Genomic DNA, 18,258 nt, shown 5'->3' on the forward strand with positions numbered 1-18,258 from the left:
AGTTTAAGCGTGGAAATTCCCAAACAACAATCTTTTTCTGAATTTTAAATGACTCTTTATACAAATTAAAGGTATATAGCATTTTGTTCCCTACAATCTAGTATCGTCAATCTTAGAATTGCGCTGCTGTTGTCATTCTATCACATAGCTGATTGACGATAAGTTTTGAGATAAATGAGTCATAAAGATACTATTTTAACACAAACATGTTTTCTGTATGTTTGCGAAACGCTTGGAAACATATATGTGCATGCGTTTTAAAATAAAATAACACAAACATTATTAAATAAACGATTTTCCACTGACAAAGGAAGGCACGGAAGTGCACTCCTCTAATTTTAATGAAACGTCGTATGTCTGTTAACAGTCAAAAATAAGGGATACGTATTTTTTTTATCGGCTGACACACGATTTTAGGGGGTGAAACCACCCCTCGAAGTTTCGATCCGAAATTTTTTTGTTATAAACACATTATATTTTGGACAATCTGTTAGCACCATATTATTCTACATAAAAAACCACAAACCTCTTTACTTAATACTTTCAGGTCGAAACTTCGAGGGGTGGTATCACCCCTTAAAGTCGCGTCTCAGCCGAAAAAATACGTATCCCTTATTTTTGACTGCTTATCAGATATACGAAGTTTCATCAAAATTGGAGGTGGACACTTCCGTGCCTTCCCTTGTGAGCATGTATTTGGGGTAATTTGACCGGGGTAAAGTGAGCTGGAATACGAAAAAGATGCGCGTGCGCGAGTGAAGTGTACAATAGCTCAACCTAGTCAGCGAAACCACGAAACCACGCGAAAATACGACAGTTTCAGCTTGCGCTGATAATTATTTATTTTCTAGAGATCTCCAAGGTAATATCAATTCGTGTTTTTCATTACGTCATTAATTAATGTATTATAAGTAACACTTCGTCTTAAATATTAGAGATTATTATTTTTCGTTCAATTTCATTACTAATTTTAAGTAATCATTATAATTCTCCTAATGATTATTTATAATTTTTATTAATAATTATTATTTCTTATTATCAATTTTAAAAAATTTTTGTTTTGTGTCACTTATTTCTACGATCTATCGGCCACGTAGATTTCCGCATATTCCGAAAAACAGTACAAATTAAACATTATATACAATTCGAGTATATATAAGAAATAACTGTAGGCTTGACGATGTCAAGTCATTTAGAATACAAAAATGGGACGACGCCGGTTATGGGTTAAAAGTTATGTTTTATTTCAGCCCACTTTACCCCAGATAGTGCTAGAGCCTTTTGGCTTTTTGTTTTCAAGTTGAGTTTTGAAATATTTCAAGTTTGTCTAAAGTATTGCTACTCGGAATTTGTCAATAGTAATGTTTAAATTATATTATAAAATTATCCGTACACATTTTTATTGAAAAGAAGAAATTTTATTCTACTTTAAACTTTTTTAGGGCCAGTTTGCCCCGGTCTCCCATAACTAAAAATGAAAATAGCTTTTAATGGGGTTGATATTTCTCTTCGGAGAATTTCAGCGAAGTCCGGTGGGTCGCCGGTAGCTGTTGTTTTCTTTTCCTTTCTGGAGCTTGGAAATATAGACTCTGAAACCTAGAAGGAGCGGAAAAAAATGGAAATCATTTTTTTTTAAATTGATTCATTGAACAATTTTATATTACAATTTTTAGTATGATCCTTGGGAACTCATACACAATTCCTAACGATTCTGTCATTCCTGGTAGCATTGCTGGAAATCTTGAACTGTGATGGTGTTCAGAGCCGATGTCGTAGCTATGTGGACGTTGACCACTGTGCCGAAATGATGCCCTTGAAATGTGTCTTCGTCTTACAAGGGAGCATACCGAATTGACAATCGCCAATTTTCATGCAACTCTGTGAGATTGTAGTTCTCATAAAAATATTTGACACGAATTCTGTTTTTAGCTGCTCTTATCCACGGTAAAGGGGTGAAAACAGCCCTCAAAGTTAGGGGTGTGAACTGTATTCGATCGAATATCTGAAAAACTATTAGAGATAGAAAAACTGTATACATTGCAATATTGTGTGTTCTTTCATAAGAAATCCAGCTATATGATTGGATTCCAGAATAATTCAATTGTTTAAATAATACATTTAAAACACAGCATTTGCTGTTTATTTTTCTGGTCAAGTGTTAATCGATTTTTTTGTACATTTGTATGTGAAAACTATATACCCAAATATAAAATACGGATAAATTGGAATTTTTATTTTTGCATTGTTAAAAAAGTTATTATGATTGAAGTTTACGCGCATTTTGTGTAAGACGGAGCATTTGAATGTGTATAATCAAATAGATAGTACACTTTTACGATTTTTATGTATTTATATTACGATATGTTTTGGTTGTTGATCCTCAAATGGTTAAAATTGAGTCTGCAGGTATAAGAGTTACCTGCCCGCGCACTGTCGTAAGTCGACATAAGAGATATACGTATAGGTAAGGCGCAACGAACAAGCGATAATCGACCAATTCATGATTTTAAAGCCTTTATTAAATAGACAGTTAAACCAGAATTGTTTTGAATATTTTAATTTTGCCTACAGAAAATAAAATTTTAGATATAACTATAAATTAATAATTATATAATTTTTAGTGTACTGAACTTCAGTCAATCATTACAGTTACATAATATACTAAATATAGTAGAATGAAAATAATTCTTGTAGTTCGATATAATAAATAATGAATACGACAATCTAAAAGAAACAATCCATTTTCTTAAAAAGAATTAAAATTTCTTTTTTATTCATATAAAATCTCATTCTTGAGGCACCAGGAACAATTTAATGTATATACGATGAAGTTGATCGACACATATCATTGTGATTATAGAGTTAGGCGCAGCTCTACAATAATACGGTAAAAATCCTCGCCACAGTGCTCTCACTCCTTCTTTTTGTACTATGTAGAGTATCATGCCAAAAAGGTTCGGTGATTTTTTTGATGAAGTCCAATTTTGTAATCTGTAGAACACGTTCATGAAGAATTAATAATAAAACTAATAAGAGTTGATTAGTCATGAATAGGTTTTTACCACACCTAGTTTTAGATACATCCAAGGGAAGTGACACTGAACACGTTACTAGTCCGGAAATCATAGCTGAACAAAATTGCAATAATACACCTTCGTGAAAGCGACCTACAATTATAAATATCACTTTAAACAGCTAACTTGTTATTTCAATATCTTAACATTAAATTTCAAGCACAAAAGGAAATGTAACTTTTTTTCTCAAATATGTACACATAAAGGAATTTGTAGAGCAGTGGATATTGCAAATGAATTCTCGTAGCAGCCACAATTTCTCCTTTCCTAATCTATCCACAGAGTTACATAGATGTTTAACTCAATAACCATAGATTGTATATTATTAGTTTTATAAAAAAAATTGTGAATAGTTGCTATATTTCGTGTTACAAAATATTTTTTCATGAAATGAATAATTTGCATGTAATTTAACATCGAATTCAACAATCGTTGTCTTTCTTAATTAAAAAATATATGCATTTATATATAATATATAAACTTAAACAATCGTTGTCTTTCTTAATTGTTTAATATTCTATACATATGTATACAGAATTAGAATACCTTCTAAAGTATGCATTGCATGAAAAAACCTTTTATACAAAAGTTGTATGGTTTGGAGAGATACGTTATGTAATGTATATATTTTTTTTGTAAGTGGAGGCGTTTCGGAGATTTGAAGGTCAACATCGTATTTTTAAAGGGAATGCTATATTTTTTATGCCAAAATATCAAAGAGCTTTAAATTTTGAGTAAAAAAGTACTGGCCTTTATGGCCTATATGACTAAACGAAATAAGTTATCAATTGTGTTTCGAAAGTTGAAGCGAACAGACGTAAATTACAAGTTACATTTTCATTCCTTAAATTACAATTATGTTAAAGTTGGATTGAGTTGTTCATAAATAAGTTTGTAAAACATATGTATATGTGTATATATATGCATATATAATTATATATTGTACATTATTATTTTTTTCTTATAGAATCACTTCCTACCCGGTTATGCTATATGACTTGAGACACCTTGTACAAATTTCGAAGTAAATAAAATAAATTAGGAATTTGGCTTAAGGAATTGTTCTAAAAATCCAAATACATTACACGAAATTACTTTCATATCGTACTTCATTCATTCATTCTGTTTCATATTTCTAGTTTCCATAAATACCTGTATCTATCAACATTAGTTTAACCTTGCTGTATGTACCCAACTGTGTCCCATTGACGACAGCTCCTCTTATCACTGTTGCTGTACTTCCTCTCCATAATGCACGCACTCCTTCGTTCTTCGCAATAGTGATTAATCCAACGAAACCATTTCTATAATTCCATCGCTTCTCTAAAAATTCGTTCTTCGGTTTATATACCTTTTCAACTGGTTATTCATATAAGAGAAAATCCTACACAATTAAGTTTCTTTTATTTCTATTTTTGTCGTCTATTTATATTGTAACAGTAATATTAAAATTTTGCAATTTTATGGTGGTGTGTATAATAATAAACTCACCGGGAGGTAAGTTCACGTCGGCTATCATACGAATTAAAACCAAATCGGTCGGACTTCCAACAAATGAACCCACGACACCGGATATCATTCCCATGCCAATCATCGTAGGATAATTTAAACATCCAAGATATTGTCTAAATTGCATTCAATTTTTTTATTGTATTTATGCATTAGTATGGTTATAAACGTACAGTATTCTTATTTTATTTTCTCACGTAAATTTCATTCCTTAGATTTTTAATAATACAAGTTATATTAGGAGTCACTGAAGCGCAAGCGTCACGTATTCTTTGTTTCATATTCTCTTTTGTCGTCGGCGGTTCAAACATAACTTTGTCCTTTACATATCCCCATAAGAAAAAATCTAATGTTGTTAGATCGGGGGATCGAGGAGAGACTCCCGAAATTTTAACAAATGTTAGAACAACTTTGATGTTTCGAGTAAATAAATGTTTACAAGCCCGTGGTGGACATTTTGAACATTTAATTCAAAGAACATTTTATTTCTTCACGAATAAGCGCGTATAATTCAATAACGCAAATTCCGAGCGCTTCAAGTAAGTACCTACAAGTCAAAACTTCAAACTGTTATATCTCATCATGAAAATATCTGACAAAAAAATGTTTCAGACAAAATTTACTTGTTTTTTCCTGTAGAATCTAAATATGTAACGTTTTATAGGGGGTTCCATTTAAAATTACAAAGTTACCTCCGCCCCCCCCCCCCCTTAAAGGGGAAGGGGGGCCACTTCACGTTTATGTAGTTAGAAAGGCCTTTCAGATTCATGCAATTTAAGACCAAGAATGTTAAAATCGATGGCATAGTTTTCGAGATATTGAGCTGTTAAGAGTTATGTGGGCCACCCTGTATATATATGTATACATATATAAGAAATGAATTTCCCTAAACAAATTTCTATTTACTATTTACTGTTCAAACGTTGTAGGTATATAAATAAATTAGCATAGAGTGTTATGGAACTAGTGGTACAACCCCAAAAGAGACGATTCCATATGAAATAATAAAACGAAAATGCAGAATAACATATTTCATATTAGACTTTTGTCTGATATATTTTTTTATATAATCAATAACTTAGAGGATAATCGAATACAGTCGACTTTGAATGCGTTTAAGTAATCATTTAAATGTTTAAGGGCTCAGAGGCTCGTTTTCCCTTATCCTAGATTATTTTTTTACTAATTGGAAATATTTTAGGGCCGCCGCAAAAAAGATCGTAAAACAAAATTTTCATCAAGAGTAAATAAGAGTCACCCTAATAAGTACACGTACTAATTGGTTGCCAGGTATCCGTAATTGATTAGAAATAAATAAAAATAAATTTCTTTGCCTACATAAATCCGGAAAAATTCCGTTCTGCAATATGTATGAGATTGTAAGAGCACAAATTTCATGTACTTGTGACTGGTTACAGGTTACAGGCACCTGACGGGTAATTAGGGCAGTCTTAACAATGGCACAGCCAGTTCCTTCTACTCAAGTGTAATAGAGCAATAAAATCTAAATCGTTAAATAATAAACTGCTAGATTCCTTTTCTCATAAATTTTAATACGGTCCTTTTTTGCACGTTTTCTTTTTGCGCGATACGCATCCACCATGTAAAAAGAGATCCAGGTGTAAGGTCAATGTCCTGATTTCTGCTCAGTACGTCTATATTTTATTTAATGTAAAAAGTTAAATAATAAATTAGTTATACAAAAAATGATTTATATTAGTTCAGTATTTCCGTACAAAATGCTATAGCGCGGTTCAATAGAGGGCAGTATTTTAATAGAAAAAAATTTAATAAGTTTGTCCGTCGTAAAGAAACGTGATTTGAGCGGTTCCGTTGCGATCGTGAGTTACACGTGAAAATTGCGTTTTTACTAGAAGAAACTTACGGAATCTTTAATATTATTCGCCAAAGTTTGGTTTCGGCACTTCCGTTTTCGCTGAGCAGAAATAGGGACATTTTATACTTCATATTAAATTAACTATTATTAAGTTAAAATGTTTTTAAAAATACTTTTATTTAAATTTAATTATAAAGGAAGGTTTATATTTAATAAGTTCGTTTGACGATTGTTGCATAAATAAATAATAAAAATCAATTTCTGCGATAGCAGAACTCCTACATGATTAGAAAAAGGGAAATTGACCTTATGTACTTACTGACACAAGTCGTACAAAGTGGTGTACATTCCAAGTCTAGCTGTGCTATATGTTAATTGGCGGAGAAGCCCAGCGGTCCAGCCAACGAAAAATCCGCGTACTCCGACGCCATGTAAAGTTGTTCGTACTGTTTCGGTCAGAGAAGCCTTTGAAAGTTGCATTCGTACTTTAGTTACATCTAAAGGATGCGTTGCAGTTTGCCCTGCGGCCCTGTTACAGTAACACATTTTATTCTACATATTTATTTATATTTCTTCAAGGGATCTCTGTGAGAATGTCATGGACGTAAACGATCGCAATTAATTTGTTTTTGAGGTTATTAGATTCTAGGGTCGCGTGATCGATTGTAATTCAACGAATACCGAGTGATTCTGATCCAATGATCGAGATATTTCAGTCTTAATAAACTAAAAAGCTGAAAAGTATATCAGAGAAATAATAAAATCGCAATTCAATATGTTTTCGTTTCAATAAATATAAAGAAGCATTAGCTGTGGATCGAAGTTATCCGTATTTGCAGGTTAGGTACATTACATTACAACGGGGGTTAAGGAACACCTTATTTTCAGATGCTCAATTAATTCATGTAGTTTTATTTAAAGTGTACTAAGTATTTACAAGTTATATTGATGTTTAAATGCAGAATAGAATAAAAATGTGTAGTGACATTCGGTTAAGATTAAAGTTTAATTAAAATTCTACCACATATGTATGTCATCTAAAGGTTAAAACTCAGCACGAGAACAGATAACATTCTTTATCAACATTTTACCCAGATATTCCACCAATGACAAAGTTGATAAAAGGAGGCACTTCGTCTTCTTGATTAGATAATAATGGCATCGATTCATATTTTGATTTTTATACTTCCAAAGATGAGTAAAATTAATGTTTACAATACAAACTTAGAAGTCAAATATACGACTTAGCCTTCATGATGTGTATACAACATCTTTACAGTGGATTGCTGCTGAATATAGCAGTTTTTATATGTCAAAACCTTGTTTTTTTTTTGTTTCATTTATTTCTAGTACCTATTTTAATAATAATAAAATGTTCATTAATCAACCTTTTCTCATACACACACATACTTATATAAAAAACCATACAAAATTAATACCAAAGATTAAAATTTGTTATTATAGATCACTATAAAAACACATTCTAAGAACACTCGTTTTTTCTTATTCTTTCGCAAAATCGATTTTTCAGTGACCTCCAGTTAAGCTTTTTCTTCACCAGGCACAGAATTTAAAAAGAACACGGATTAAGATCCGATAATTGTACTAATTAAACAAGCTTGTTAGTTTTTGATGTCAAGTGACACGAATGAAAAAGTTCATACACAGTTGTACGTTCTGCAATTTATTTGCACACTTTACGAAAACTTACATTTACAAAAAAAATTACTATTTTGGACAATACGTTTCCTTCTTCGCGATTTGATTAGCAAGATGTTGGTGTCACTGTTTAATTTCCAATCAATGCAGAAAATAAGAAAATTATGTCAAATAAGATGAAAAAATTAATAAAAAAAACCTACAAATATTATAATCAAAACATTATATTGTATGTTAAATGTTATAAATGAGAACGATTGTTATCACATAAGTCGCACGCGATAACTTCAAAATTTATGCGCACAGATCAGTAGACAAATTGTGATAGTCGAGAAGTAAGTTCATTAGAATGTCTAACAGATCTGTTATATTTGTTTCGGATTTCGTTTTAGATTTCATAAGGGTCTGGTTCAGTGTCGCTAGCGAGTTGTGAAGCATGGATATTGTTGTAGTCATGCTTGGGCCAACAATTACCATCAAACCTTCAGTTCTAAGTTCGCTGTCGTATAATAATATGCTCGAACCCTGCTTTCTTTCTGAATTGTACACAATCTAGAAATGAAAAAGCCATCTGATTGAGGAACCTAAAATTGTCTAATACTATTGTACATGCATACAGAGTAACCATGTCAATCAGAATTGTAGCCAGGGCCGTTCCTCGAGGAAGTGCAAAAGGTGCCCCCGCACCTGGGCGGCCGCAGATCGTTTATTATGTGAACTTTTGGTTAGGAAGATTTGGTTAGTAAGTTGGTAAGAATCAAATCTTTTTTTATGATTATGAAAATTTTAGGCAAACAGAATTCATTGAAATTAGTTTTATATGTAATCTTCGTAACACTATTCGTATACAAGAATGAACTATCTGTGTGGACAGCCCAAGATAGAATATGCTATTTAGTCATATTTATTGGATTAAATTCGTATCAGGTAATTACTGCTCAGGTAATTACAAACATATTATACGTTAATTTTGTGCTTATACGTGGAATAAAATATTCACAATAAATAAAAACATCTCTTTTTTAAGAATCTTTGTTTCATTTTATAAAAACAAAAATTAGAAAATATTGCTTTTGAATAATAAGTGTTAAAAGCTATGTACACATATACATATGTATACGGATATAAAAGTAAACACTGCATATCAAATTCTTAATTAAATAATATTAAGTAAATAAGGGCAGCGATACTGTTTTTGCACCCGGGCAGCCAACAACCCAGAAACGGTCCTGAATGTAGCTACTAAGAAAAATGGATCGACAACTAATGTCATAAAACAATTCAAACGCGCATACGTTTAAAAACCCATTCTTTCATTAAAAATCATCATACCATGTTTCTTGTAGTAACGAGGAATTTGGAGAACATAAAAGAAACTGATTTTTTTCATTGAAAATAAATAAACATTCCAACGTACACCAGATGTTTCAAACAGCTCCTTCAGTTGTGGCCACGAATAAGCAGAAAATCTGGAATGATACAAGTTTGAAATTGCGATTCCGTATCTGCTCGTCGTTTCATTCCACTTGGGCGTTCTGTCTGGAACCATGTGCCCAGAGAGTCTTCCCTTTGGTCTCGAGACTAACGGAATATCGGCGATGAATCTGTTTTTTGCTGATCTGTTTAAATATTTATAATAATTGAAGATTTGAGAGTGGTTTTATAGTTATGCCACGCAGTGTAGATAGATCAGACCAATTCTAAGAATATTTAAAAAGAATACTGTCCTTTTCAATTATTTTGTTTGCTATCTCGTTTTTCCTTTAAATCAATGATTCAAGTACAGTAATGTCTCGATGAGTGCGACGAACTTGGGTCCGCTTCGAAGCAATCGTGACAAAGCGAAAAGGTTTTCAAACCCCTATAAATTTGTTTTTTTTAATGGTCCCAGAAGGGGACCGACCCAGTGGTGGGAATAACACCGTTGTTCGTGTTGCCTTCATCGAGAAATCACTGTATATTATAAATGTCTAGTTTAATTCGAAATTAACAAAATTAATTTCGATGTTTGGCTAGAGAAATGTCAATGCATTTATTCAATATGTACGTCATTCAAAATTCATCTCATAGTACAGTCCAAGATAAACGTGTAGTACACTTTACGTTTTCCTTTACCTACTCTTTAAATACATACAGTATGTTACTATAAATTTATTTCTATAAATGAAACTTAGTAATACGAACCTTCGTTCTTTTGTATTTAAAAATTCACGTGTAATTATACATATATCTATCGGATCAATGCATGTATCTTACTAAGAAAAATTGAGAAAATAATAGCATTTTGTGAGTAAAAATTATTGTACGATTTATAATTAAGAAACTTTAAATGTTATTTACATGTACGTTCCTCCAGTTGAAAATTTCATCCATTCCATATAACTGTGTACGTCCGTATAAAAAGGATATACATGCAGCAACATAATCCCTAATTTCTCCTCGTTTTTCTCAGGATAACAATAACAGTCAACGGTCACGTAACCGAAATAACCTTCATTTTGCATCCCTTTCGCAAATTTGTTTACTATTGGTTCGAGTTTGGTGTTGACTAATGAGGTTTGCGGTATCATGTACACACGCGTTGAAACAGTGCAAACATCTGTCATTTAAATTAATTGTTACATTGAAAAATCAGAATATCCTATATAACACTATATAGTTTACAGTCATTTGGTGATCCAAACTCCACTATGAAATTCTTATGGAAGGTGGTCGTCTAAACTCAAAAATCGACATGAGACGTAATTCTATGGATACGTTTTTGAGATATCGCCCGATGAATATTTTGGTAATTTTTTAAAAAGACGACTTTACGTTATTGGCTCAATTGAAAAACAATGCGGGAAAGAATTGTATGTAATTTTATTACCTTTAATTTAAGAGTCATCGCGATCAAATCGGTCAACTACAATATAACACGAGATACGGCCAAAAACTTAAGGTCGTCTTTTTAAAAAATTACCAGAATATTCATCGGGCGATATCTCAAAAATGTATCCATAGAATTACGTCTCATGTCGATTTTTGAGTTTAGGCGACCACCGACAATAAGAATTTCATAGTGGAGTCTGGATTACATAGAATTTCTTGGATTTTGTAAACTAGTGTAATCACTTAAAAGTAATTCTGATCTGTGATCAAAAAGATACTTATTGATTAAGGGGTTACATCTACCTAGAGACCCGAAAAAGACACACAAGTTCAGGACTTTTTTTCTAAAAGATTAAGTGAAAATAATGCAAAACGATTATCTTCTAAAAGATACTTCTACTAATAATAAGATTTAACTATATTGTTCTAAATTTTTATGTAAAACATAAACTAATGGACATATCGCTTTTGATACAAATTATGTTTTCTTTAAAGCGTTTACTGGTTGATATTCCTTAGCCAAAATGGTGTATTTGAAAACAAAAGCTGAATAGATTTTAAAAACAATTAAAATGTAGAAGTCAGTGAATTTCTTACAAAATCGCAACCGTTTTAAGTGTACATATGAAATTTTCACGAAAAAAATCTTTTATTTTTCATTATTAAAAAATTGGACGTGAACTTTAAAAAAGTGAGAGAAGCTCTCGTGCCAAAGTGCCGGAGGATGGAAAGAGACACACAGTGGCATTGAGCCGTCACAACGTCGCACGAAATACGCAGCTCGCGTTGGATAATCCACACATTTTTACAAAAGCTCATGTTTTTCAAAAACTGACGGAGATTGAGAAAATCTGCTTACGGATTCGTGATCTGGACGAGGAACTCTATAAGGATCTCCCAATGGATATTGCAGATTAAAAATCGTGTTGAACAATCCCAGATAGCACATGACAGCTTGAAAACGGCTTGAAGGCGCCTTAGACCTAAAATAGGAGTCTTTAATGCGTCGTGTGCTATCTGGAATGTAACAAATAACGATACATACCTAAACGTACTATATCGGCGGTTCCCAGCCACTTCACTTTATCTTTAATCCCTTTTCTCGGAATGAATAGACTAACAGCGATGGCTTTATCGTCCTTTTTCACGGGCACTGCTTGCAGCAGGGAGCCCATTTTTTGCAATTGAGAATAGAAGTCCTTCCATGAATCGTAGAACCTTGACAGTCTAGTGGCAGCGGAAACAATTTTCGGCAAATGTTCCGTTAACTTGTCCAGAAACATGTTTCGCACCGAGCAATTCACCCCCCACGTGTCCCCGAATTTTTCTCTCTCCTTCCGTAAACTTGGCATAAACGGGATGCTGATGTGATTAATCAGAAAAATGCCGCGATGCACCTGGTTCGTGCCAAAATTCAGTTTGATCACCCACGCACAGATCTCCGTATGATGAATAATCATTTGAGCTAGAGCGCTGCATAGGGTCTCGTAATTATGTATATGCTTGTAATGCGGTGGTTGCGCCAGTCCAAGTCCATCGATCATGGCGGACATTATCGATTTGTTTAGGAATTTTCTTTGGACCTCCATGTCGGGACTTAGCAAGGCTACGCCAAGGTTCCCGGCCAATCTCATGTCGCATTCGTCGACGATCAATGGTAAGAAGTAAGCGCGTTTACCGGCGATCCTCTGTCGAATTTCGTTAAGGGAATCCTCGGAACAATGCAGAATCCTAGAGAGATTTAATGTACACCGACTGAAGGTCTCCCCTTGAGACAAAGCGATGAAAGTGATTCGTTTTGCTATGTTCTCTCCCGCGCGTATTGACTCGATGAAGTCGCTGTACATCAACAGTAAGTCTTTGGTCGGTCTCACAGATAATATGTAGATCACTTCGGTGTTTGGATTGCGCACGAAACACATACGTAAACTGGCCATGTTTTGCTCGATAGCGAGCTTCTGCGGTATATACGCACGACGTAAGTCCACTGGGTAACCAAAGGATGGCAAATGTATTACCACATGTGGTTTCTGAATGATAGAATTGAATTCTCTGTTTAATTTTAAAGACAGCTCCCGTGTTGTTTGCAACGATATCAACATTTTCATCAGATAACGTTCGTGTATCTCCCTTTTCTTCTTCAGAGTCAGCCAACATAACCACAAAACACTGGCGGCTATGTAAAGTAGCTCGGAGTCGGTTTTCATTTTACGTAACTGTAAGGATCAGAATATGCCATTAAAACGTCCACCTCGAAATTAATTTAAAATAGGTGTTCGAAGAATTTATGTACACCGAGGAGCAAACTCGGCTTTCGTTAAGGGAAAAATGTGGTAGGCGAACAGCCTCCTGCCATTTAATTTTGGGAGTTACTGATATTTATGCCAAATTAATATACGGTTTAACATTTATTTCAGTACTTGAAATAAATTTAGCAAGTGGTAGGAGACTTTTCTTCTATGCCACTTTTTCCCCTAGCGGAAGCCGAATTTGCTGACGAGGGTAAATTGTGTCCTGTGTAAAAATGAACATGTATACATATGTACATGGTTTGATTCTCTTTTTGAGAACACGAAGGACTTGTTCAAATGATGATTGTATTACTTTATGTATACGAGAAATTGGTTGTACTGTTTTATTTTTTTTATAAAATGGTTTGTCCTCATAAAGTTTCGGAATTCCTCATTTGCGCAATTGTTTTGAATAGTTTACTCTTTCAGAAGAAAATATTTCTAATTGATATTAAAACAAAACTTATATCTTATGACAAATTGCTACTTTAATGTAAGTTCAGAAACTGTTGGGACAAACTGCATAGTTTATAATTTTATTTATTAATTTTTGTACGTATACAGGGCCTTCGATTATTGGTGTCAGAAACTTTTTTGGGTTGATTCTGTGTGACAATATAGAAGAAAAATCAAGAATGATGAAATTTTGTTGGAGGCTTCGTTTCAAATTATGAACAGGTAAAAATTAAGGTCAGAAACGCCTGAAACCAGGCAACCCGTACTAAACAGAATATTTTATAGGTACAAAAAATAAGAAATATATGCTTACATGTTTCAAATTATTTATATTGAAGTTAAGAGTTCATATAAGAAAAATAAAAAAAAAGCAAATTGATCAACAACATAACATCTTATTGACAAGTAAAGACGAGGTGGACAAGCGACAGAAAACAACGCGTGGAGGTCTTGACTACAATTTTTGGTTGTTAATAACAGTGAAAATGAAGCTTGCCATAAAATTTCGTCATTTTTGTATCTTCTATTATTTTGACAGTCAAGGGGGGACAAAAATATTAACACATCGATTGCCACAGTGAAAAAGGTTGTACGTAGCCAGACACGCTCTATTTTGTTTTTAAAGTCATAAATCGTTGAAAATGTATGCGTTTTGTTAATACAGGCTGTTGGTCGTGTTTCAAATTATACTGCAATATTAAATATTACGCAAAAATTTTATAACTCTGGGAAGGGAGGGCGGGGGGTGTACAATCTAAAATCCAATTTTTTTTTCTTGTAGGATGGGGCAAAAACCACTTCTTTTCGTCCAGGGGGGGAGGCGAGTGCACCCCTGCCCCCCCTTGGTTACGCCAATGTGTAGAAGAAGAAAATGATTTACCATGTAGCCACGGTAACGAGCTTGTATCAAAGTTACAGCTATGTGCTTTCTATTATTCAGTTGAAATTGTAATTTCCATCTTTCCAACCAAGGACGGTCCTTATCGTCTAACAAAGAAATCAAATCTGGCCTTAACAGTACAAAGTTCGCTCCGTTCTCCAGAATCTTCGATAAGAAGGCGAAAGTAGAACTCGGATTTAAATGTAGCATTGGTACGTGGCGTTTTTTCAACATTTTTTCTATTTGCGGGCAAAGAACTAAATACCACTTTGTCCCGTACTGATTTCCATGCCTGTCCAAAATTTTTCCCCAAACATGACAATCCACGAATTTTCCGTCGATAAATTTTAGATTACTTATCTTCGATAATTCCGTTACTACGGAAAAGTGATCGAATTTCTTGGTTTCCTTCAGAAGATCGGTAAAAGTGTCAGTTTTCGATTGTCTCACTGACATTCGACGTTTCCTAAAACAAATACACTTATGCAGTATTGTATACAGTAGTTCGTGGAAACGTTTATTTAATGTAGCCTGTTTTGTAATGAAATTTCGCGTAAACTGGAGATGATATAATAAATCAAATCCAACAATCTTCATCGTTACCCAGATAGCGCATAACGCCTTGAAGGCGGCTTAAAGGCGCCTTAGACCTAAAATAGCCGTAAAATGGGCATCTTCAAGGTGTCATGTGCTATTTGGGTAATAGTCAAGCATTTTTGTAAAAAATGTCTTCAAACAAGTTTTACTGTTATTAAATAGAAATTATTTTTGTTAATAATGATCTTTACCAAAGAAACATAAAATCTGTATGTATCACGGGACATATATTTTTCTGGGTCAAGTACAAAATGTACAACTTACTTGACTCATTGTATCTGTACTTATTTATCTTAATAAGTATAAGTTTCATTTGTAAAAATTTATTTTGATTTATACACTGCTCGAAACAGACGATTGCCATTATGGATGATATTGTCGCTCACAAAAGTGAAAGGAACGTCACAAATGCTGTAGATTAGATAAATTGATATCAACATACGATTCTCTAACTACTTTGAACAGTGTACAATGCAAAATAATTATTGTACGTCCGTATCATAATGTCTGCAATTACTATAAACTACCTAGTTTGCACAGTGATTGTGAGAAAATTTTGGTTAAGTGTACTTCATTTCGCTTAATTATGTTTGTGATTGATATCGAGTTCTCTTAGTTAAAAGAGACTATTATGGTCTCTAGTATTTATACAAATGATACAATGTGCGTGGTACACGTTAAAACTCAATCGATTGTATAAATACTCATGTATTTTTCGTGATGACAATGTTCATGACCAGGGCCGTTCCTGGATTGTTGGCCGCCCGGATGCACAAATAGTCTCGCTGCCCTTCTTAATTTAATATTCTTTAATTAAGAATTTGATATGCAGTTTTACTTTTTATATCTATCTAGTTTTTTCAAAAGGAATATTTTATTCAACATATAAATACAAAACTAACGTATAATGTTCGTAATAATGGTGTTATTGTTGATAAATAGCGACCATTAATTATCTACACGAATTCAATCCAATAAATATGGTTATACTAAATACCTTATACTATTGTGGGCTGTCCATAAAGATAGTTAATTCTTCTTCACGAGTACATAGTGTTACAAAAATAACATATCAAATTAATTTGATTGAATTCAATATGCCTAAAATTTTTAGAATCATAAAAAAAGTCTAGATTATTATTTTTACTAGCCAAAATTTTACATATAATAAACGATCTGCGGCCGCCCCTGGGTTTGACCGCCAAGGTTCGGGGGCATCTTTTGCACCCCCGCCATGAACGGCCCTGTTCATGATGCTGCCGCATGGTAAAAGTGACTTTATTATCTATGTTATAGTATCAGTGATATTTATTTTCGTCCAGAACTATATTTAGGTCTATAACCAAGGATGGACACGTTATCTTAACTGATTCTATAAACAATTCTTATAGGATAGTCCACATACAGTGGACTCTAACTATATTGCCATGGTCGGGGCTGTAGGGGAGTAAAGTGGGAATGAGTTCAGAGCTCCCTCTAAGTTCTGTCGTCCATAGCCTCGGCCTCAGCGCCTGCGCAAAAGCTGGGTCGTGCTGGTGCGCCGGCGTGCGCAACGTGGTGCGAGAGCGAATTTATGTGCTCGAAAGTACGTGTGAAGGGGAAGTGCCACGCGTGGCAATATGTTCAGTGGCAATATAGTTAGAGGCCACTGTACTAAATATGGAGATGTGCGGCCGGTAGAAGTGAAAGATATGACTTTTACAGAAACAAAAAGCTTTCAAATTACAGCAGAAAAAATTACCTACTGGTCGTCTGGCTTTCTGGGCAAGGAAAACATTTTCGTTCGAAGGTATATCATATCCTGCTTAAACTTCAGATCGGATTCGTCGAGTTCGCTTCTCGCGATCATCTTTCGATTAGCTAAAATATTTTGTGTATTTTCCAGACTCCATTTTGGTATATTTTCCCAAAAGCAACGACATGGCATCTCGTTCGTTGTTTCGCCGCACGTGTCGCAAGCAAGAAACGTTCCGCAAATTTTTTTCACGTCTCGTAGACTTACGCGGGACGGTGGCTGCATACGTTCTTTCGTTGTCGTGAGTAACTCAATTTTCAGTCGTAACAGATGCTCCTCACATACTTTTTCTATATCCATGATCTCCTTTATAATGTGCTCATGAAAATCTTGTGTATTTTTCAAAACATCTATTTCAAGAACATTCTTGGCTACGCTATTCACGAATAGAATCGGTAATAATTACCATTAAGAAATGAACAACCTATTTGTAGAAGCGTATACTCTTTACGTGAATTCGAATTCAACACTTGACTGCCAATTATAATTATAATTTATTGATTTATTTTCTAACTTAGTGAACTAAAAATAACACATCGCAGATAGCACATGACGCCTTAAAGACGCCTATTTTACGGTTATTTTAGGTATAAGGCGTCTTTAAGCCGTCATTAAGCCGTCTTAAACCGTCTGTGTCCTACCTAAGCTCTATCACTGCTACTAAATTCAGCAAAATATAATTGTACTCATTTTTAAATAACATTAAGCAACATAAAATAATTTCGAACACGATTAGTTTCGATTAACTTAATTCTGATAAAAAATCTTTTATTTCGTTTGTATATTTATACTGTCATTAAGGAATCTTTTTGTTCTATTCGTCGTGTATTTGTTATCTTACTAATACCCAGATAGCACATGACACCACGAACAAGACTTAAAGACGCCTTAGACCTAAAACAGCCGTAAAATGGGCGTCTTCAAGGCGTCATGTGCTATCTGGGATATCATCATAATTTCGTTTCACTATGACAAATACCAATTTTTATGACAATTACAAACGAACCTCATGCGTTTCATAATTTCGTTCCTCTGATGACCAAGAAGCTGTTTAGCTGAAGAAAATTCTCGTTGAATCCCCAGGATAGAGTTTTTAATCGATTCTATGCATTGAGAATAAATTTCTTCAGTTCGTAATAATTCATCATGACGGTCCATTTTACTAGCTCTACGAATAAATGTGGCACTCTGTAATGTGAAATAAAATTGAATTAAATGAACACCGTGCCATGATTTCAGAATAAAAGAAATTATAACTGTGGAGGCGTAATTATGTCATTCTCTGAATG

At 33.7% G+C, this 18,258-nt stretch overlaps 1 protein-coding gene across 1 annotated transcript; it reads right to left on the bottom strand.

Moving 5' to 3' along the window:
- Positions 1-2,786: 2,786 nt before the first annotated feature.
- On the bottom strand, positions 2,787-18,127 carry LOC107188148. The gene is made up of 10 exons (XM_015576398.1): positions 17,976-18,127; positions 16,920-17,345; positions 14,578-15,043; positions 11,996-13,166; positions 10,420-10,678; positions 6,740-6,949; positions 4,566-4,699; positions 4,227-4,397; positions 3,068-3,167; positions 2,787-2,991 (listed from the first exon to the last, which is right to left on the bottom strand). Exons 1-10 carry the CDS (start codon positions 18,125-18,127, stop codon positions 2,787-2,789), a joined length of 3,294 nt encoding a protein of 1,097 aa, XP_015431884.1.
- Positions 18,128-18,258: the final 131 nt, after the last annotated feature.

This window comes from Dufourea novaeangliae, unplaced genomic scaffold, assembly GCF_001272555.1.
Source record: "Dufourea novaeangliae isolate 0120121106 unplaced genomic scaffold, ASM127255v1 scaffold130, whole genome shotgun sequence".
In the NCBI taxonomy this organism is placed as follows: Eukaryota; Metazoa; Arthropoda; class Insecta; order Hymenoptera; family Halictidae; genus Dufourea; species Dufourea novaeangliae.

Excerpts from the sequence above, each read along its gene's own strand:
- LOC107188148 (XM_015576398.1), bottom strand. The coding sequence starts at position 18,127 with ATGGACCGTCATGATGAATTATTACGAACTGAAGAAATTTATTCTCAA. Across the intron at positions 6,950-10,419 it reads TCAACTGGAGGAACGTACAT|GGCCGCAGGGCAAACTGCAA; the intron begins GTAAATAACATT and ends TTACTGTAACAG. Across the intron at positions 3,168-4,226 it reads ACTAATGTTGATAGATACAG|GTCGCTTTCACGAAGGTGTA; the intron begins GTATTTATGGAA and ends TTATAATTGTAG.